Source organism: Petaurus breviceps, unplaced genomic scaffold (genome assembly GCF_028583685.1).
Source record: "Petaurus breviceps papuanus isolate PSGF00001 unplaced genomic scaffold, PetGlider_PUasm1.0 220, whole genome shotgun sequence".
Taxonomy (NCBI): Eukaryota; Metazoa; Chordata; class Mammalia; order Diprotodontia; family Petauridae; genus Petaurus; species Petaurus breviceps.
In genome coordinates this window covers 3,797,966-3,821,390 of record NW_027185876.1, presented here as the reverse complement: position 1 = coordinate 3,821,390, position 23,425 = coordinate 3,797,966, and the positions used below count along the sequence as shown (strand labels likewise).

The following is a 23,425-nucleotide window of genomic DNA, read 5'->3' as shown; positions in this document are numbered from 1 at the left end:
ATGGTGTTGGGGCTTTGTTGCTCAAGAAAGTAAGGCATATTATTAGGTAGAGGTAAAGAGAGGGTACATTCTAGGCATTTGGGACAGCTCGGGCAAAGACACAGAGATGAGAGGTAGAGTGTGGCTATATGTGAGCGAAAGAGAAAAGACCAGGAGTGTGGAACCAGCCAAAGGTTCCCCAACCCTAGAAAAGACAGTTTGGCTGGCAGAGTAGGGGAGAGGGAGCGTAATGAATGAAGTTGGACAGATGGGTTGGGGGCAGGTTGTAGAGGGCTTTAAAAATTAATTAAAGGATCTCTTATTTTATCCCAGTAGCAATAGGAAGCCACTGGATTTGGGTGGTGGAGTCATGTGGTCAGATTTATATTTAAAGAAAATTACTTTAGCAGAAATGTGTGGGATGGGATAGAGTGGGAACTGCTGAGCCAGAAAGACATTTTAAGGAGACTGTTGCTGTGATATGTGATAAGTATCTCAACTATGAGGGTAGCTGTGGTAGTAGCAAGAAGGGGTCAAGTGCCAGAAATGTCATGAGGGTGGAAATGGCAAGATTTGGAAACTGACTGGATGTATGAGGTGAGAAGGACTGAAGAATCTAGAATAATGCTGAGGTTATGAACACGGGATCCTGCATAATAGGTGTTTAATAAGTGCATGTTGCTTGATTGATTAATTATATAAATTTGCTATTTACAAAAGTCCTTTCTCATAACAAACCTATTAAGAAAAGTATCAAAAATACTATTGTTCCTATTTTATAGATGAGTAAACTGAGACCCAGAGAGATTAAGTGACTGATTTGACCATGTTTAAACAAGCAAGATTCTGACTCAAGTTCAGTACCCTTTGTATTATACATATGTGATACCTTATTCTACTACCCCTTTGGCTGTCCAGACCTCCTTAGTATTGTGAGCTAGAATATTCATCCAATATTCCTTGGCAAAGAGGCTTTTATGAATATTCACATCATACAAGGAGACCTCTGCCTACTCCATTTCTGTGCAGCCTGTCCCCAGACTAGTCTTATGATCTTCAAATTCTCATCTTCCTCCTATTGCCACATGATGAATAGAGAGAGAAGAGGAGGCAGAAATAGCGGTGATTACAGAACCTCAAGCCACAAATAATTCAAGAGCCACCTCACAGCCAGGGACTGCTTTCATTGATTAGAGAAGGAATACAATCTGTCCAACCAGATTCATTCTGCGGTAACAGAGGTGTGAACACAGCTGTAACATTGGACAGCAGCTGAGCGGTGAGCACTATCCCAAAATTTCCTCCTTTCCTTCTCTGCTTTCCCTGCCAGCCCAGACTTTTATTGGCTTTGATACTGTGTCTCCCTGTGGTCTTTTTCCAGTGTGGTAGCTAATGCCATCTACACCTCTTTTAAATGTAATTTACAAAACTGTCAGTCACTTAAAGACCTTTCACACATGTGGAGGAATGGACTTCAAATCCCAAAACTTCAGGTTGAGTCTTGGCTCTCCCACTTGTTAACTGTTTGGCTGTTGGCGAGGGATTTAAACTCTTGGAGCTTCAATTTACTCATCTGTAAAATGGGGGTCATACTACTTATATCCCTTATCACAGATTTGTTGCCAGAAAAGTGATTTGCGAATGTGAGTTACTTAATCATTCTATTTGTTTCTAGGTAAAAATGGCAGCCTTAATCCCTTATAGCAAATGAAAAGATTATGGTAAAAATTAAAATGGTAAAAGTGAAAAAAATTGTGAGTTGAAATTTATTGCCCCCCCCAACTCCAACAACTGACTTTGTCAATTCACAAATATCAAAGAAGTGATAGTATTTTCAAATTCCTTAATATTTGGGAATTAGGAGAGAGATTGATAGTGACAGATCTAAGAGTCACACAGAAAGGACAACTGAACCCTGACCTTCATTATTATTAATCAATAGTCAACAAGCACTTATTAAGTGCCAACTGTATGTCAGGCACTAGGTTAAGAGCTGGGGATACGAAGAAAGATAAAAGACAAGTTCTTAATCTCAAGGAATTTACATGTGTTAATGACTAATTTTTTCAACTGATCTTGATTGGAATTTAACAATGCTGCCAAAAAATATAGATCAGACATGGTTCTCTTTTCAAAGTATCCTCTCTCCTAACATCCTTGAAACCCCACTATAATCCAAGGGTCGATAGATATCATTAGCTCTTTAAATACTTTATCACATAGCCCTGATATTCAAGAATTTGAGATATTATAGGAGGCACCTAGGTGGTTCAGTGGATAGAGTGCTGGGCATGGAGTCTGGGAGATCTAAGTTCTAATCTAGCCTCAGATACTAGCTAGCTCACTAGTATGACCCTGGGCAAGTCACTTAATCCTGTTTGCTTCAGTTTCCTCATCTGTCAAGTGATCTGGAGAAGAAAATGACACATTACTCCAGTATCTTTGCTACGCAAAAAATAAAAATGAAGTCATGAAGCATCAGACACAATTGAACAACAACAAATGGGTTTGGAACCAGGAATTCTTAACCTGAGTCCATGGATTTGGATGGGGGGGAAACATTACATTTGGCAGCTAGGTGGCACAGTGGATAGAAGGTCAGACCTCAAGTGGGGAAGACTTAAGTTCAAACCCTGCCTCACACATTAGCTGTATAACGCTAGGTAAGTCACTTCCCCTTGTTCGCCTCAGTTTCCTCATCTGTGAAATGAGCCGGAGAAGGAAATGGAAAACCACTCTTGCATGTGTGCCAAGAAAGGTCCAAATGGGGTCATGAAGAATCAAACATGACTGAAACAACTAAATACTTTCATCAAGAGGAAACACTTTATGGAATGTCTTTATATTTGCACAAAATATTTTGCAAGTGCTGAGATAGATACTTTGGCTGGCTTAGTAGCCCTTTTCCTTAGTCAGTCTGCTTGAAGTATTGTGAGTCTTGGGAGTCTAGAGGGTAGATTTCTCATTTTAATATAGTAAATTAACAAGTGAGGAGCAGTGTGACATGGTGACTAGCCTGAGAATGAGAAAGAACTGAATTCAAGTCTGGTTTCTAACACTGTGTAACCCTGGTCACTTAACATCAATGCCTCCAAGAACTCTCCATAAGATAAGAGGGTACAGAACAATTATTGTTGTTCAATTGTATCCAACTTTTTGTGACTCCATTTGGGGTTTGGCAAAGATACTGGACTGGCTTGCACTTTCCTTCTCCAGCTCATTTTACAGATGAGGAAACTGAGGCAAACAGGGTTAAATGAGTTGCCCAAGGTCACACAGCTAGTAAGTGTCTGGGTAAGATTTGAACTCAGGGCGATGAGTCTTCCTGACTCCAGATCCAACACTATCCAGTATGCTACTTAGCTGCCCAAAGTGGTTACTGATGCCATTTGGGAAAGAGGATTCCTTCACCAGAAGTTCCCTGCATCAATAAAGATAACAACAACAATTAGCAATTATAAAGCACTTCAAGGTTGGCAAAGCACTTTACATATATTATTGCACCTGATCCTCATCACAGACTCCCCCCCTCCCCCCAAAAAAGCTTGGGACCTAAATGTTATCCTCTCAAATCTGAGCCTCAGAGGAAGACTCCCCATGGCTCTACACTAGTATCTGGGGTATCTCCTATAATAAACCTTTGAATGCTCAGTGGGATGTACATTACTGCTGGAAAGCAGCTACACTATGACATGATGGCCATTGTGCTGTCTCACAGCTGTCAGCCTAGGCCGAGCTGAGCTCCCCCTTGGACAATCTTAGCCCTGGGAAGCTTCCAAGCTGATTCTACACTTGACCCTGCAGGGTATTATTAGGATGGCCACAGGGACTGGTTTGGGACAGCTAAGGAGAAAAGCAGAACAAACAAAAGCAAAGGAAGGTCCAAAGAACAGTTCACACGATTTTCCTAACTTTTTAGGAGTAGGTTGGCATCAGACTTAGAAAAAAATACCCATATCGGTAAGGTGTGGCTAAAAAGGGAGAAAAAGAAAGAGACCTTACATGTTCACTGTACGTATGAGGCCAAAGGAAATGGTGACTGCCTTTTCCCTTGGTCATCTTTTTCTCAGTTTTTGCAGAGATTCCTGAAATTTACCTTCTCTTTATTTTTCTTGACATCCTCCTAACACTTCCCCTGCAGACATTATATGAATTTGGGAATTCTCTGAACATGGCTAATGGCCGGGGAGTTTTATTACAGCTACTGAAAAACTCAGACACTTCCTAGAGTGAAAGAATTATGAGGTCACGATTAACTGGCATCCAAAAACTACTTGTTTCCCTTGGCATGATTTTCAGCTCCTTCCGCCCCCCTCCCACACACACACTCACACACACATACACACAAACATACATACACTTGAGCCCCATTCAATTTTATTGCAGAAAGACCCAAATACCAGATAGAATATTGAGCAAGTGAATGAACGAGTCGATGATTCACAAAGTGGATTAATAGGTCAGCTTTTTTTTTTTTAAAGGGAAGTCACTCTGTGATTCAATACTATATTCTCTATTATCAGTTGGCAGCAGGGTGAGTGGTGTGCAATTTGGTGGATGGAGGGGAATGAATACTGGAACTAGAATCAAGAAAACTATTCAAATACCACCTTTGAAGTTTATCAGTCATGTGACACTTTAAGTAAGTTGCTTCTCCCTGATACTTAGTTTCCTCATCTGTAAAATGAGAATAATTATACCTGCCTGGCAAGTATCTTGGTGTAGTGAACTAAGAGCAGAATTTGGAGTCTGAAAGAGGAGGAGAGGATAGAGAAAACATTTATTAAGTTTCTACTATATATGTGGCACTGTGTTAAACACTTTATAAATATGTCAGAACTTAATCAGTTTAACAATAATGCACAAAGAATAAACAGCAAAAAGAACACTGTATACTAGAAACTAGGAAATCTGAATTCTATTTTCCTCTTACCAACCTATCATTGTATACCTGAGTTTGAATCCTGCCTCAGATGTTTATTATCTGGACAAGTCACTTGACCTCAATCAGGTTCTGTTCCCTTATCTGCAGAATGGGGATAATTATAGAATCCATCTCCCAGGGCTGTTCTGTCAAATAATATAATATATGCTTTGACACCCTGCAAGTATCATATAAGTTGTTTTTTTGTTTAGTAATTTTTCAGTCATGTCCTACTCTTAGTGACCCCATTTGGGGATTTTCTTGGTAAGGGTACTTACCTTGGTAAGGGCAGACTAGATCAGGGTCACACAGCTAGGAAGCTGGAGTGGTTTGCCGTTTCCTTCTCTAAATCATTTTATAGATGAGGATACTGCGGCAAACAGGGTTATGTGACTTGCCCAGGCTCATACAGCTAGTAAGTGTTTGGGGTTAGATTTGAACTCAGGTCCTACTGATTCCAGGCCTGGAACTCTGTCTACTACTCCACTTATTGTTACTAGATCCTTTGAGAAAAGTGATTTGTAAACTTCAAAGCATTCTGTGAAGGGAAGTTGTTATAATTAAGATCTGTAAAAATATTTTTCCAATGATTTAACTAAATAGTTATCAATATCAAAGGAGTGTGCCCATCTATCCTTAACCTCAGGGTTCAATGGAAAGAGCACCAAACTGTAGAACTAAGCGCTAATTCTGGTTAACTAGCTATGAGACCTTGAGTAAGTCACTTAACATTTCTTGTCCTTATAATAACTAGCATTTTCATAGTGCTTTAAGTTTTGCCAAGTGCTTTATATATATTAGCATACTTGATCTTCACAACAAATATGTGCTATTATTACCCCCTTGAAGAAACTGAGGCAGACAGAAGTGAAATGACTAGACCAGTGTTACATAGCTAGGAAGAATCTGAGGCAGGATTTGAACTCACATTTTCCAGATTCCAAATCCAGGACTCAGTCCACTGTACTACCTGCCAACCTCAAAAAATGAGTTAGACTCTGGTTTTTGACTTACAATATTGTGGTTCTGTCTACAAATGTAAAGACCATTAATAATTCTCCTGTTCCTCCCCACCCAACCTGAAAATATAGACATACATGAACATTTCTAGAGATAGAAAAATGTTCAAAATTCTCAAAATGCTCATTGCAGTCACTGTCGAATCTTGTTTACGAGTGATTCCTTCATAAAATCCATAAAGTCATTGCAACTTCATGACCTCTTTAATCCTAATTGTTGCAGGCATTTGACAAAGCAGCTGCTAATTAGGACCAAGACTATATTTGTCCAATAGAAAGTCGAGTATGAACTAAATTCAGCTCCTTCAGTCTCCAGTCAGAGAGACATTTATTGTTAGTGGAAACCACACTTGAAGTGTACTGGTGCCCTTCAACCAAAACACGGAAAGTCATGAATGACTCAAGGTATAATTGATCCTAAGAACCCAGCATTGTACACGTCAACGGTCCCAAGTTGCTTGGGGCAATGCCCTTGTACTACTTTTCTGGAACAATGTGCTGAAGGAAATCATATGACTGTGCTCGTTGGTTAAAGAAACAGCTGGATTTGTAGTCAGTGAATCATAGATTTTGAGCAGAGGGTGCTTGGAGGCCATTGAATCCGATCCTCTCATTCCATAGGTGAGGAAATGAGGATCAGAGAGATTAAGTGATTTTTCCAGGGTCACATAGTAGTGAGAATCTTCCTGGCTAAAAAAAACTCCTTCCATCTATACTATCTCCCCCATGGGAATGGGAGCTTCCTGGGGGCAGGGGCTGACTCCCTTGCACTTAGCACTGTGTTTTGCCTTTAAAACACACTTAATAAATGTTTCATTCATTCATTAATCCATCCATTCATCCATTTATCCATCCATCCATCCATCCATCCATCCATCCATCCATCCATCCATTCATTCATTCATTCATACTAGTCTAGTGCCCAATCCATTACACCATCCTCCCTCTCAGATGCACAATCTGGGTGATGTTAAGCATGTTGTTTAATCACCAGGGCTTTTGTTTTCTTTGCTGTAAAATGAAGGGATTCACCTAAATCATACCTAATTTCCTTCTGATTCTAATTCTATGATTTTATGACTGGATCCACTTCAAATTTATAATGGCAAAAACCAGGCTGTCACTGTTACAGGGCAATCTTTTTATTTTTCCCTAAATATCATGTGGGGTGGCACAGTGGATAGAACAATGGTCTTGGAATCAGGAAGATAAAGGTGACCCTAGGCAAGTCACTTAACCCTGGTTACCTGAGTTCATCATCTGTAAAATGAGCTGGAGAAGGAAATGGCAAACCACTCCAGCATCTCTGCCAAGAAAAAAGTTGGACACGACTGAAATGACTCAACAATCGACAACTATCACATTCTCCTTTTCTTCTTTTTCTTCAGACCTTTTGTTCTCTCCTCAGGCCTCCCACACATCTTTCTCCCTCCTTAGTAAAGGCTTTTACTGCATACTTTATTGGGAAAATAGTGGTCATTTGACATGTGCTCTACCTTCTCCCTTATTCTGTAACTCAAAATCCTTAGATACCATACCCCGCCATCATCCCCTTTGTTCCAGTCTCCAACAAAGAAGTCACCCTTCTCATTCAATGATCGTCAGTGACTTGCCCCTGCAGTCTCCTCTCTCTTTCTAATCTTCAGACCTTCCCTGTTTAATGACTCTTTTGCTTGTGTACAAAACAATATCCCTAATATTAAAAGAAAAACACTTCCATTTGACCCTGTCAATCTTCTCAAATGTTTATACTTTATCTCTGTCCCTTTGTGACCTAGACCAAAGGTATTTCTACATGTTGCCTTAACTTCTATTTTTACAATCCCTTCTCAAGTCCTTGAAATCCGGCTTTTGATTTCATCACTCGACAGAAACTTTTTTCTTCTATCCTTGTCTCAGTCCTTCTTAATCACTCAGCCTTCAACTATTGACTCCTTGGATACTCTCTTCCCATTAGGTTTTTCTGATTCTACATTATCCTGATTTCCTATGGGTCTGGCTTTTCACCAGTTCTTTTGCTGGCTTATTATCCATATCCCTTACCTTATATATGGGTATATCCCAAAGCTCTAACTTTGCGAAGCCTCTCCCCCCCTTTCCTTTTCCCTCTCCTTCTCTCTCTCCTTCCTCTCCCTCTCTTTCTCTTTCTCTCTCTCTCTCCCTTTCCCTCCCCCTTTCCTTTTCCCTCTCCTTCTCTCTCTCCTTCCTCTCCCTCTCTTTCTCTTTCCCTTTTTCTCTGTCTCCCATGGGTTTACCTTTCCTTTCCATGCCAATGACTACCAGATAAAAATCTCCATCACTAATCTCTCTCTTGGTTTAGCTTCAGCTCCACACCATCAATTTTCTAATGGAGACTTCTAATTGGATTCCCATCAAGCAGCTAAAACTCAAGATGTCCAAAACAGAAACTCGTTTCCCGCCCCCCCCCCCAGACTCTACCATCTTCCCAACTTCCCTATTTTGTCATAGTACGTTATCCTTCAAGTCACCCAGGTTCACAACATAGAGTCAACCCCATCTCTTAACTCTCCCCTATCCCAGTAGATACAGGCACACATCAGCGCTGTCTTTTCGATTCCATTTCCATAACACCTCTCATTTCCACCTTGTCCTCTTCTCTCCCTCCTGATTGTTCTCCCACCTCCAGTCTCTCTCTTACTCTGTAATCCATTCTTCACACAGAAGCCTAATGGATATGGCTGAAGCATAGGCATGACCCTGACATTCTCTTGGCCAAAAAGTCTGGGTGGTTCCCATTTGTCTCCAGGATAAAATACCAGCTCTTCTCATTGGCACTTAGAGATGACTCTACCTTCTCTTTCCAGGCTTATTGCCTATTCCGCTTATTTCATGCATCTTCTCTTAACAACCCGCTTCTTGCCATTCCCTTGACAGCGTATGTCTCATAGCAGTGTCTTTCTTCACACGGGCTGTTTGTCCCCCCTGTCTGCCATGTATTCTTCTTCTTCACTCCCAGGTGTAGCACCCCTACATTTCTTCCAGACTGCTTCAATGCCACCTTTCATATAAGGTGTATGTATCCCTATTCCAGAGGCTAGTTCCCTGTCCCTATAATTACATCGAACATACTTGGTTTACATTTCATGTTAGTTTATCTGTTTTAATTTTGCACCCCCCCCTTTCCCAATATAATGTTGGTTCCTTAAGAGTATGGATGGCTTCATTTTGTCTTTGTATCTCCCATACCTAACATGTTAGTTGCCACACAGTAGACACCTAATACATCCTTGTTGACTGAATGAATAACAGAAAGAAAAAAAAAAACCCAGCCCATTCTCCTGTAAGCCCATTTCCTAAATACCAGATTATTTGTGTTAATGCTATTTCTTTGAACTAACTCCAACACTCCAATGGACCTGTGATCTTATCTGTGTGAGTGATGAGGTATGGGCTCTGGGAGCCCCCCTCGAGCTCTCCTTGAGTCCTTGAGGTACAGGCTCTGGGAACCCTCCTTGAACTCTGATTAAATCTTCCTATTTGATGAGACATAAGCCTTACACTGTGGCTGAACCCAGACCTCTGTTACTAGACTTCCCACCCTTGAGCCTATCAAAATATCAATCCACCCTTGAACTGGTCTAGCCCACCATTGTCTGTAGTCTCCAGGTAGCCTCAGTAACTTCCCACTCTTAATCACTCATTGACTTCATTAACTCCTCCTGAAGACCCTCCCCAAACTCCTCCTCTGGACCACCCCCGGATTCCTCCCACAACCTTCTGTATATAAGACCCCATCTTGTCTCCATGTGTGTGAGAGCGCCATAGAATGACCTAGCACAGGCTTACTCTTTGTCTAATACAGGAGAACTTTGAATAAACTTTACTTTTCTTTGGCTGAGAAGACTTGAGTCGAATTCATTCAGCAGGACCCAGCGTGTTGGTATTTTGGGGTCTCCAGAGCAACCGTAACCCTGTTTGTGGATAACCTCTTCACGGGTATTCCCTTTATTGCTGCAAATCTCAGTCCATCCATACTGCCTACCTCTCTACTCCATGTTTTCCCAAAATTTCACCATGGTGGGAATGTGTGTGTGTGGGGGGGAGGGGCTACCCAGCAAGCTGCACATTCTCTTCAAGTTTTCTGTATATCCTGGAGATAGCGATGGAACACATGAACTGTCCAACACTTGCCTCTTGATCTATCTACACAACTTCCTTTTTGAGTCATACATGTCATTGATGACATTCTTCACACCACTCTTGTGTATGTGTGTGTGTGTGTGTGTGTGTGTAGAATTCCTTGTTTCTAACATCTTACACCCTACACTCACACCACTCTTTTACAGTCTTCTGAGATTCACCTTCAGGTTTTTAGAAATTCTCTGTTGATGTTCAGTCATTTGGTCATGTTCATCTTTGTGACCCCATTTGGGGTTTTCTTAGAAAAGATACTGGAGGGTTTGCCATTTCCTTCTCTAGCTCATTTTACAGATGAGGAAACAGAGGCAAGCAAGGTTGAGTGACTTGCCCAGGGTCATGCAGCTACTAAGTATCTGAGGCCAGACCCTGTCCACTGTGCCTCCTCACTACCCTCAGAAACTTTAGTGTTTCATGAATCTCAGTCATTAATATCATTGAAAGTACATGAGTTAAAAAATGAGTCCTTGTTTCAGCAAGCAAGTGACCCTTCTTTCTTTTATTTTTGCTTTTTTTGGGAGGGCAATTGGGGTTAAGTGACTTGCCTAAGGTCACACAGCTAGTAAGTGTTAAGTGTCTGAGGCAGGATTTGAACTCAGGCCCTCCTGGTTCCAGGGTCAGTGCTCTACTCACTGTGTCACCTAGCTACCCTGAGACCTTTATTTCTTAAGGTGCTAATAGGCTCATGTAATAGATAGAATCCACAAAGCAATTCCACAGTTACTCACTGACAGCATCTTCTCTTTGTATGGATATATAGCAGTAACCCAGTAATTTTTAGTACTCTGAATATTAATCTCGCCCACTGGTTAAAATCAAAATATTTTCTTCTCTTTATAAACATAAAGCAACAGCCTTTTCAGGAGCATTTGGTAACCAACTTCTCTAAATAATTACATCAAAATATCTGCTCAGATTCCCCCCGCTGGAATTGCAAATTTCACAACCACTGGAATGACTTGAAAGCAACAGATACCCCAGAATTAAAATTGGAGGCTTCAGAGAAGCTGCCTTAGAAAGTAACCATTAGTATGTCTTTCTCTTAGAAGAACTGTCAGTGTTTAGACTGCAGTAACAGCCTATTTAGCGCTCCAGATATAATAACTATGATTAATTCCATATTATAAGGTCTTACCAGGTTGGCTCCACAGAATGTGTCAGTACATAGATGCATACTGCTCTTCGCTAAGGGGCTCACTAAGTAGCATTTAACATGCCTATTTATAAGTTTATGTCAAGCCCAAACCAATTAGAGGTAACCAGTCTGGAGTCTGGTGGCTCCATGGAGGAAACCTTCTATGTCTCAAGGGAGCCAGCAGCTCCTGGTTATTGCCTAGGAATCAGGACGGTGTGATCACTGTGGAAAGATCCTTGCTATGTCCTATCCGTGTGATTTTGGCCAAGTTATTTAACCTCTCTTGAGTTAAGTATTCTCATCTGTAAAATGGAGATGTTGGATATATAACCTCTAATATCAAAGACATTTAGGTAGTATAGTTGATAGAGTGCTTGGCCTGGAGTTAGGAAGATTTGAATTCAGATACAGTCTCACCATGCTTATTAGCTATGTGACCCTAGGCAAGTTACATAAGCCCTACCTCAGTTTCCTCAACTGTAAAATAGGGATTATAATAGCACCTATTTTCTAGGGTTGTTGTGAACCATAAATGGGATGACATTTGTAAAGCTTTTAGCACAATGCCAGGCATATAGTAGGGGCTTAATAAATGTTTTTTTTCTTTCTTCCTCCCTCCCTCCCTTTCTTTTTGTTCCTTCCTTCCTTCCTGTCTTTCCTTCCCTCTCTATCTTCCTTTTTTCCCTCCCTTCTTTTCCTTCCTTCTTTCCCTTAGTCTCTCCCTCCTTTCCTCCCTCCCTCCTTCCTCCTTTCCTCCCTCCCTCCCTCCCTTCCTTCCTTCCTTCCTTCCTTCCTTCACTTCCTTTTTCCTTCTTTCCAACTAAACCAATGATTCTATGGAATCATACTGAGCCAAAAACCTACACTAATACATTATAACTGCCCATCCAGTAGGTATCATGGGGAAAGAGGTGAGGATGTCCTCCTAAATCTGAATCTGCTAAATGAAAAATCAGATTGGGGATAAATAAGTGTAACATAACTCATTCTTACATGGAGTTGATAATACCACAGTCCAACGTGTGAACCTAAAGCATGACCTCTCTCCTTTCTCCCTTCTCTGAAGTTGCTAACAGTGGAAGTATGAGAATGCCAATCTATGTCTACCCTGAGGGAATTCACACCAACGTCACTCCAAGGGAGCTGGGAGGAAGTCTGCAGCCAATTCGGCTATAGCCATGACCAATTCTTGCTCTCAATAGGGCACTACACATTCCTGCCTTAGGGGGAAGCCTATACATGTGGGCTTCTCCTTTCCTCAAAGTCCACAAGCTTATTCAGTGGTATTGAAATGAGCCCTTGCACACAGTCATCTTTGTTGACAGGAGTGCGCATTAACATATGGTCCCACTGGTCACTGCTCAAAGATCCAAGAGCTGCTGGCTAGGAAGGGAGGGTCAACTGCACCTCTCCAATCTCTTCCTACACAGTCACAACACCATTCCTAAGGCTTTTGTAGAAATACCTCCATTTTATTGTGAACAAACCCAAATATTTGTTAACAACCAAGAAAATAAAAAAGACAGCAAAAATTAAAGTTGTTTAACACAAATCCAGGCATTGTCTATAGGGTGCTAATGAGAAACTCTCTTTTGAGATGATAACAACAATGGCTACAATAACAACAACTATAATCACTACTAACATTTGCATAAGGCTTTAAGATTTACCAAGTGCTTTACAAGGCAGCTGGGGGGCACAATGGATAGCGCACTAGACTTGGATGGCATGATTTCTGGGCCCCTCTCCACTCTAGTAGCACCGCTCTGAGAATGCTGGACCTCTATTTTGATGAGCCAAGGACATGTTGGAGTAGCTAAGAGGTCTCGAATTCATCTAGAATATATTGCACCCTTTGCTTATTCCAAATGCCAAAAGAAAACCTGAATCTTACCTTGTCACCTTGAAAACCTGGGGGGCCTATGAACCCAAAGAGTCCTGGATCACCCTAAAAATAAAACAGATATGAAGATTTTATTTCATGGAAAAGATTAAAAAAAGGTAAATTTCCTTTAAGTGGACTGCAGAACTTTGGCTTGTGGGCTGAGATTCTTTTACTTGCTTCTATCTGAAACACACTTCAAGATTTCATGCAAGTCCCCCTTCAAGATGTCTTCCCCAATCACTCTAATTGTAGTCTCTTCCTCCTTTGAACGCTTTTTTTTTTTTTTTTGCTTTTTGGAGGAGGAAAGGCAGGGCAATTGGGGATAAGTGACTTGCCCAAGGTCACACAGCTAGTAAGTGTTAAGTGTCTGGGGCCAGATTTGAACTCAGGTCCTCCTGACTCCAGGGCTGGTACTCTATTTACTGTACCACCTAGCCGGCCTCTCCTTTGAACTTTTATAGCACTCTTCATCAGAACCACTAAGCCTAGCAAATAATCATCTTCTGTTGTTGAGTCATTTCAATTGTGTCTGACTCTTCACAACCCCATTTGGGGTTTTCTTCACAAAAATACTAGTGGTCTGCCATTTCCTCCTTCAGCTCTTTTTACAGATGAGGAAACTTAGGCAAACAGAGGTAAGTGACTTGCTTAGGGTCACACAGCTGGTAAGTGTCTGAGGCTGGATTTGAACTCAGGAAGATTAGCACTCTGCACGATGGTGCCACCTCACTGCCCTGTTCTGTTGTGTTTCACTTTTAAATGTGGCAGCACATGAGTGTATTTTATCACCTTTCAGAAACATTAGCCTCTAAAAGAAAGAGCTGTAGTTAGGGTCTTTGTCTTTGTTTTTGAGCCCTTTCAGGACCTAGCACAGAACAATGTATTAGAGGCACCAAGAAGTTCTAAGATGAGTTGACTTGAAATGAATTGTCACATTATAGGGTAGAAACCTGAATGTGGCGAGTAAAATGCTATTCCTTAAAAAAGATAGCCAGGATTTTTTAAATGGGGGTGGCAGGGAAGGGGTGTGGGACCTGTGAATTCCTTAGTAGACAGGCTCTCAATAGAGAAAGTGAAGGCGGGCAACACTGTCCAGCAACTTATATGAGAGGTAACAGGACAAGGTGAAAGTACAAGAATAAACAGTGATTTAGCACTTAGGAGATTCCAAAATCACTTTCCATTTTTTTGTTTGACCCTGTGAGAAAGGTGAGATGCCCATCTTACAGATCAGGAGACTGAGGCTGAGGATCATCCCAAGGTCACACAGCTAGTCAGAAAGGATTCATGACTCCAGTCATGTCAACCCCACCACTCAATAAACTCCAGTGTTCCCAATTACCCCCAATGTAAAATAGAAAGTCCTCTGTCTGGCAGTTAAAGCCTTTCAGAACCTGGTCTCTGTCTACCTTTCCAGTTTGCTTCAGTCACACAGAGCTTACACGTGATACTCTGTTATACTACAGGCTGGCCCCTGACAGAAAGGCTCTCCCTCCTCACCTCCAGCTTTCCCTGACGTCCTTCAAAGCTCTGCTCAAATCTGCCCTCTGCCAGACACTTCCTCTGATACTCTCCCCCCTCTTCAAGCTGCTAATGTATTCCATTTCTAGTGTACATATCTTGTATGCATAGGGATTTGTACATTGTCTTTCCCATTAAAATATGAACTCCTTCAGGAATGAAAGAAGGGACTAAGCATTCATTAAGTGCCTACTGTATTCCAGACTCTGTGCTGCATGCTCCACAAATAGGATCTCATCGCATTAGATCTTGACCAAAAAGTGAAATTCTTTCGCCTTTCTTTGCATTCCCAGTGTTTAACACAGTGCCCGGGACAGAATAAGCTTTAATAAATGTTTATTTATTAACTGCCTGACTATCCCAGAATCCCTGACTCCCAAGCAACCCCATAAGACTCTCAGTTACACAGACATTGCGATCTGAATGGGCAGAAGGAATTTACTCATCCAGGAGTTTCTTATCCCAATCAGAGGTGGAGGCAAATCCCTTGAATTATCAAGAACCATCTCTTTGACCCACTCTCATATTTCTACACCACATTTAGACTTGGACTCTTTGTTTAACCAGAACTTCTTGGAGATTTCTCTCATACATCACCATGTTAGAAATATATGTTCTTTTCAATAGTTAGCTTTCACTTAAAGGCCATTATCAACATGTTGTTAAATTCTATATATTTCCACATTTCTCCTTAAGTGTTCACCATAATGAGCACATAGGCATTTCAAAAGCAAACTGGCCTAAAGGCTTCTCCAAGCCACCCTATATTTTGCACCGACAAGTAGCTGAGAGAGAAAAAAATCAAAGTACCTGGTTTATTTGTGTTTGCTTTTGCTGGGAATTCTATTTTAGGCTGCCACCAGAACAGGGAAGGCTTCTGTTTTCTAAATTTTAAGGCGATGGACCATACTATATTTATGCTTCTAAAAACAGGCCTCTTGAGCCCTGAGATTTGGATCCCCTTGTGTTGACGGTACATGTCAGCTGCAGATACGGTAATGAATGATCCTATTCCCAGGAATAAACTTGCCTTTCCTTTCCAAATAATTTCATCAATGAATTCATTTGCACCAGGAGAAGAAACCTCTTCAGTTCCAGTTACCACACACCTGAGGGGTGCTGGTGTGAATTAGCTTAATCCTAAAAGAAACACGGATATGCTGAATAGGCTTATTCTACAAGGCAGGAGGAGGATGGCTATCAGGTTGCAGAGAAGGAACTGGTGAAATGCTTCAGGGCTAAAAAAGGATGAAATGAAGCCTGCAAACACATGCCACATAAACAAAATCACCCTATAATTGTCCTGGAGAGCTCAAATCCCAGTCTAAACAAAGCTGTGGCAGATGCCTCCAGAAGGGACTTCTATGTGATTGGAGCCCTGCATTTATGAATTTGTCACAGTGTTTAGAGGAATGCCAGTTATCATCATGTAGGCTGCTGTCTTATTTTCATATAATGCTTGTGTTTTTGAGCGCAGGAGAGTGTAGCGATACAGTAAAGAATCTTGATGGGGGGAAGGGAGTTGGGATAGATGACTTCCATTCGATCTGTACTAAGAAGGCCTGGGATCAAAACCTGACCCAGGGCCTTGGTTTCCTCATTTGTAAAAACTTTGGGCCATGATAGTTCCTTCTAGCTCTAAATCTATGGTCATCTATCTCCAGGAAATTTCTGTGAATTCTCTGAGCCTTTACCTTACCCCTGGTGAGGTAACCAGAGAATATCAGAGCTATAAGAGACATTAAAATAATCTAGCCCCAATCTCCCATTTTACAGATGAGGAAATTAAGGTGCTAGGGATACTTGCCTAAGGTCATGTGGGCCCCAGGGAGAAGAAAGAGTATTTTAGTCTACTTTTCTTACTGAAGGTCTAGGACTGTGTACTATGCCAGTCTGTAAGTTCTATCTAAAGCAGAGATAATGTGGTCTGCCTAACTCACAGAGCTAGGGTGAGGATCAGTGGAGAAAATGTGAATGAAAGTCCTGTGAAAAGCTTTCACAGCCAAATACAAGGCATTATATATGTGTACATGCAGTCTGCATGTATACATATATACATACATATATGTGTGTATACATGCATGTATATGTATACGGAGGGCAGCTAGGAGGCACAGTGGATAGAGCCCTCGGCTTGGAATCAGAAAAACTAATTTTTCTGAGTTCAACTCTGGCCTGAGACACTAGCTGTGTGCCCCAGGGCAAGTCATTTAACCCTGTTTGCCTCAGTCTCTTTATCTGTAAAATGAGCTGGAGAAAGAAATGGCAAACCCCTCCAGCATCTTTGTCAAGAAAACCCTGAATTGAATCATGAAGAGTTGGACATAACTGAAAAATGACTGAACAATACATGTATATAGACACGTGTGTATATGTGTGAATATATTATGTGTGCATGTGTATATAAACATACATACACGTATATATGTGTGTGTATGATATGAGAAGCATAGTTCTTGGTGGCAGTGTTTGGTGTCAAAAAGACCTGAGTCTGAATCTTGCCTCAGATACATAGAAACTATGTGATGTTTGGCCTCAGTTTTGTAAATTGGAAGATCATACTCAGAACCCATTTCCCATGATTGTTGTGAGGATTAAATGAGCTGTTAAGTACTTTCCAAAGTGTCATGTAAATTTTAGTGAGATATGTATGTGTGTATTATCTATGTATTACTATGTATGAAGCATATATGTTATATGTATTTGGTCTAAGTCTGCAATTTCATCTCCTTGGGGAACTCTTAGCATGCTCTGATACAAGTCATTAACTTTATAATTCAGAGCCTACAAGAGTCATTGAGAGGCCCACTTTTCCAGGATGATAAAGTGATTATGTGGTGAGTCTTTAACCTGTATCTTCCTGTTTTCAAGGCAAACCTTCTTTCCCCTGTGCCTCAGTTTCTCTAATCTGCATATATAAATGCATTTAAACCCAAAATTATCTTTGATGGGAATAGGAACTAGAGCTATAATTTCTCTGGTACAGGGATCTCCCAGATGAGGAAAGTCCTTTTACCAGTGCAGGTCAATACCTCTGTAACTCATATAGTTATAGAGAATTGCCTAAAGAGGGTAAGTGACTTGTCCAGAGTCACACAATCACTGTGTGTCAGAGGCAGGGCCTGCGGAGAGCTCCTCCTGGTTCCAAAGCCTGTTCTCTGTCAACTACACCATATAGCCACTGATAGCTAATATAACGTGAAATTACTTCAGAGTTTGTGCCTTCTTCTTCTTTGCATACTACCCCCTTACTCCCACAGGGTCCAGAGCAGTACATGCCCTTAATACCATATAACTTTAAATGAATATTGGTAACAGTGGTTCAAACACCTCTATAAATCAGTAAACCATTCAATCAATGAATAAATAACTAAATGAACATTATCACAGTGCCCAGGATGAATTCATTTTTGTCCAATAGCAATTCAAAAACAGTACAAGTAGAAAAAAAGAGGCAAAAGCAGAAAACCCTAACTCTACAATCATGACTTTTAGATTTTTTAAGGAAAGCCCGTTACCTTTTCTCCTGCAGCAGCTTGACCTGGAGATAATCCTGGATCTCCCTTAGGGCCCTAGGGTGTAAGAATGAAAGGGTTAGTGAGGGGTGGGTTCATACACATTCATGTATCAGCAGTCACTGGGCATACTGTACTTGAATAAGGCATTTAACTTCCCTGGGCCTGAGTTTGCTCATCTGCCAAGGAGGTTGAGATAGATGGTCTCTGAATTCACATTATAAGTAATGACCCACGTGTGAGAAACTGCTTAAAAGATAGAAATGCTTAAAAGCATAAAGTCCACAGAGCAAAAGTGAGATGTAACATGGCAATCTGAGGCCATGAAAAAGGCCTAGAGGAAAGTCTCAATGGCATGGTATTGATCACATATGGAGAATTTATGGAACAATTTAGATGGAGACATGGGTGAATTATAACTCATAGTGGCAGAGCAAGTGTTCCAATGAATGGATCAAAAATCCATTGGCTTATCAAAGTATGACTAATTTAATAATAATAACAATAATGATAACTAACATTTATTTAGAATTTTAAGATTCACAAAGCACTTTAAAAAATATTATCTGATTTTATCCTCATAACATTTCTAGGAGGTAGGAGGGAAGGGACCCTGATGGTGGAAAGAGAAAGGAAAAATCATTTATTAAGTACCTACTTAACCAACTGATTTACAAATATCAATTCATTTGATCCTCACAATAATCCTAGGAGGCAGGTACTATTATTATACCCATTTTACGGTTGAGGAAACTAAGGCGTATAGATATGAAATAACTTGGCCAGGGTCATGCAGCTAGTATCTGTGGTCAGATTTGAATTCAGGTCTTTCTGATTCTGGGACCTGGAGCTCTATCTACTACATAAGCTAGCTGAATCTAGGTAGACCTTTGTTATTATTCCCATTTAAGGATGAGGAAAATGAGGCAGAAAGGTTAGGTGATTTGCCCAGGAATACACAGATTGTAAGTGTCTGAAGCTGGATTGGAACTCGGGCCTTTCTTATTTCAACTACAGTGATCTATCCACTACTCTACCTACCTATCTGTATTCAAAAACGTGTAGTTTGTGATATTAGCAAATGCCTCCATATACATATACATGTTATGTATACACATATGAATGTATATATCTGAATACATCCTTTCCATGACAGCAGAATTTCTGTGTACACCATCAATAAACAGCACCAGCATCCTCTCAGAGTTCTTCCTGTGTATTAGGGTTTGAAGTTCTAATGATTAGGAGCCTGGGACCCCCAAGGACTCAGAATCATAGGATTTGCGAGTTAGAAGAACCTCAGAATCCATTTAGCTCAACCTACACATGAAAGTGTCTGCCACTTGTAAATAAAGTAAATAAATGTAAGTGTAAAAAAATGTAAATAAAAATGCAAATAAAGCCTCTTGTAAATAAAGAGTACCATCATGGCAGCAAGGTCCCTTCAAATTTAACCTCAATTTCCCAATAGAAACTAATTTTCATGACTTCATAGATATATTCATTCATCCAAGCATTTATTAAGCTCCTAATTCATACATGTAAAATAAATAGGGCCTGTTCTCAAGCAATTTATATTCTACATTCATATGATGCATCTACAACTTGAAGATGTTTTTTTTTAAGTCAAGTTACTAAGCATTTATGAAGCTCCAGGCAAAGTGTTAAATGTTGGGGTTGTAAAGGAAGATAAAAACAATCCTTGCTCTCAGGGAGTTCCCTCTCAGTCTAATGGGGAGATAACATACAAACAAGATAGATACAGGATGAATTAGGGGTAATCAGAGAGGGCCCTAAAATTAAGGATGATGGAGAAAGGCTTCTTGCAGAGACTTTAAGGAAACCAGGGGGTGAAGATGAGGAGGGACAGAATTTCAGGCAGAGTAGGGAGGAGTGTCTTGTTCAAGGAACGTCAAGAAAAATAGGTCTGTAGCTCTCAGGATATGAGGTGTCAGAAGACTGGAAAGATAGGCAGTGTCCAGGTTATTAAAGGCTATGTAACACCAAAGAGATTTTATATTTGATCCTGGAGGTGACAAGAAGCCACAAGAGTTTAATGAATGAGGATAAGGGTGACAGTGATGTGGTCAGTTGTTGTTCAGTCATTTCTGGTCATGCCCAACTCTTCATGACCCCATTTGGGGTTTCCTTGGCAGAGATACTGGAGTGGTTTGCCATTTCCTTCTCCAGTTTATTTTACAGATGAAGAAACTGAGGCAAACAAGGTTAAGTTACTTGTCCAGGGTCACTCAGCTAGTATCTGTGGTCAGATTTGAATTCAGGTCTTCCTGACTCTGGGGCCCAGAGCTCTATCTCCCGTGCAAACTTGCTGCCTTTTTAACGTAGATATTTTCCATCAGAGTGGCTAAAACCTGAAGGAAATGGTATCCCTTGACTAAAGCAACAGAGGCAATGTTCATTGTTTTTAGGGTTCCTTAAGTAATACTTCTTGAAGCTGGTCTGACTACTAGCAGATTGCCTAGGGTAGAATGGGCATCACATGGAAAGGTTATTAGGCAGACTCTGGACTCAGCATGTATCTTCAAAGGGCCGTTATTGAATTATTTGTGTATTTCATTGGCGCTAGTAAAGATTTGTATCTACCCTCTAATAAAAAGCAAAATAAACAAATAACCCATACAACACTCAATGGCACTAACAAAAAGGCCACTCAATAGAGGCAATGGACATTTGAAAGTCATAAATGGAGCATACTTCTTTGTGGAACTCATTAGTACGACAATATTGTCACAATTAGCCTCATAATGGAACCTCTATGATCTCAGTTAATGAGATGAATAGCTCTTGTCTCCTTTATTACATTTTACTTTATTAACACTGGAGAATTTCAATGAAGCTATTACAATGGCCATGTGGCCCTTTGATCTTCTAATGCTTAATGGTTTACAGACATAGCTCTCAAGTTGCTCAAGGTCAGGCATGATCCCAATGAGGGTTATCTTTATACTTTAAAACAGGTATTAACCTAACCACATCCACAGTACGTTACCAAAGGAACAGCCCTTGCTTGCTACTTTTACATCGATTCTAATTTAAATGGGTAGGGATATTAAAGGATGTTTTGTTCTACACAACATAGAAAGGTCAGTGTCTGCGTTGTTAACCCAAGATTCTCACAAGGGATGAGAAGCTGTTTGAAAAACAAGACTGAGGACCTCGTTCATGATGGAGAACAAGGAAAATCTTGCAATGATTTGCACTAAAGGTACAGTGTTTATATTTCTATAGAGCCAAATGATTTCTAATCTGTGCTCAAAGTGTAAGCTTGCTTCCTTCCTTTAACAGAAGGTAAAAGGGCTTGCAGATGTTTCTTCACACTCTAGGTTTGGGAATGAATGTTTGTCAAGTAAGAATTGGGGCTGACTGAGTCGATCAAATCAAACCACTCTGTTTAAAGATCCAGAGAAAACTGATAAATAGAAGTATGTATAGAATGCTTTTACACATATATACACATATACACACATATATGTATCTATATGTAGATATTAATATACATATACAGTCTCTATATACACACATACATATATGTATACATGCATGCACATATATACTATATATATATTTGTGTCTAATGGTAGCCATTGAGAGGCACAGAGGGGAAAGGGAAGGAAAAAAAGAAAGTTACATGATAACTTTATTATATATTTAAAAGGAATAGCAAATCAAATTTAACAGATTTGCAATTTCATGTGCGATCATATTTTTTTTCAATTCTGCCATGTTATGGTAATGTTGTTTTATATCTTAAGTTCAGAATAAAATAAATTAAATAAAAAAAAAATAAAGATGCCTCACCCTGACGACAATCAGGTGAAAATACTTCTCTACTTAACAAATGAATCCTAGGCTTTAGACTAAGAATGAAAAAGGTCTCAATGTATATCTCTCTGAAAGCCAATGATTGAACTAGAATGATGTTGTATAGGAATTCTGTTCAGATTCAAAGAGAGTCTTGAAAAGGATGTGTGGGGTCTGTATAAAACCAGTGAGCTAATTTGGAGTTTCTGCCAGGACAGAAGAGAAAGGTTCCAGTGAAGCCTCTAAGAAAAAAATCATTTTTGGGGGGTCAATAACTTCATATCAACCTCATATTTGACTCCTAGTCCTTTGGCTGGAGGAGGACTTTATGAACTTGAGAGGGCTGGAGTATTTAGCCTTTTTCATTGGCATCCCAGTAGTATCCCATGGATAGTAGTACCTGAAGGCAGTGGCTGCAATGGGAGCTGAGGACAGCCTAGATGCAATGAGGAAAGGCATTCCTAAGGTTCTATAAGAAACCCCGAAGAAAAGCTTTACTATATCTTAGAGGTATGGCTGTTGTCCTTCATTCCTGAAGAGGACCAAAATGGCATCACTGTATTGGGATCAAGGTACAGTGTGTCCTGCTCATACCCTTCATCCAATCACCTTTTGTCTCTATTGATGGCTTGCCCCTACAATCACCTCCCCCTTTTTTCTAATTTTCATTTTTCTTTCTACCTACTAACTCATTATCTGATCCATACAAACATGCCCAAGTATTCCTCATTCTTCAAAACAAAATGAAAAACCTTCATTTGAATCTACCATCCCCTCTAGCATTCATTGTCTATTTCTCTTCTTTTTCACAGCCAAAATCCTAGAAAAATCTCTCTAGGATGTTGCTTCTATTTCCTCTCTTCTCAGTAACTTCTCAACTTCTTGCAAATGTCTTCCAATCCTATTATTCAACTGAAACAGCTCACCCCATTCCCAATGATCCCATAATTAACAAATCAGATAACTTTTTTTAGTCCTTATCTTTCTCAACCTTTACTACTGTTGGCCAACTTCTGGCTACTCTCTCTTTTCTGGATCACGATACTGCTCTCTTGGCTCTCTTCCTATCTGGAAATTCCTTCCCTGTCTCCTTTGATGCATTTTTAACCATTTAACCAGCTCCTATGTGTGGGTGTCCCCCAAGGATATGTACTTGCCCCTCTTCTCTTCTTTCTCTATATTCAGTAAGATCATTAGCTCCTATGGGCTCAAATCTAGTCAGATAAATGGAAGAAAAATATATTTCTATTCAGATTACTCCAAGGTCTATATATCCAGCCCTCACCTCTCTCTAGAACTCTAGCTGCCTATTAAATATTTCTAATAACTAGATGCCCTATTGGCAAATAAAACTCAACATTACCAGAACAGAACTCAGTAGGTGTACACACACACACACACACACACACACACACACACACTCTCTCTCTCTCTCTCTCTCTCTCTCTCTCTCTCTCTCTCTCTCTC

The 23,425-nt window shown here is 40.3% G+C and overlaps 1 protein-coding gene across 5 annotated transcripts in view; it reads right to left on the bottom strand.

Annotated features, from left to right (window-relative positions):
* Positions 1–23,425, bottom strand: part of COL24A1 (collagen type XXIV alpha 1 chain) — a 380,667-nt gene that overhangs the window by 293,335 nt on the left and 63,907 nt on the right. For all 5 annotated transcript variants that reach the window (XM_069094574.1, XM_069094573.1, XM_069094569.1 and 2 more), the window contains exons 7-8: positions 18,140–18,193; positions 13,110–13,163 (exon numbers count right to left, since the gene is read on the bottom strand). In XM_069094574.1, the coding sequence (XP_068950675.1) occupies positions 13,110–13,163; positions 18,140–18,193 (108 nt within the window). The remainder of the gene's footprint in view (positions 1–13,109; positions 13,164–18,139; positions 18,194–23,425) is intronic.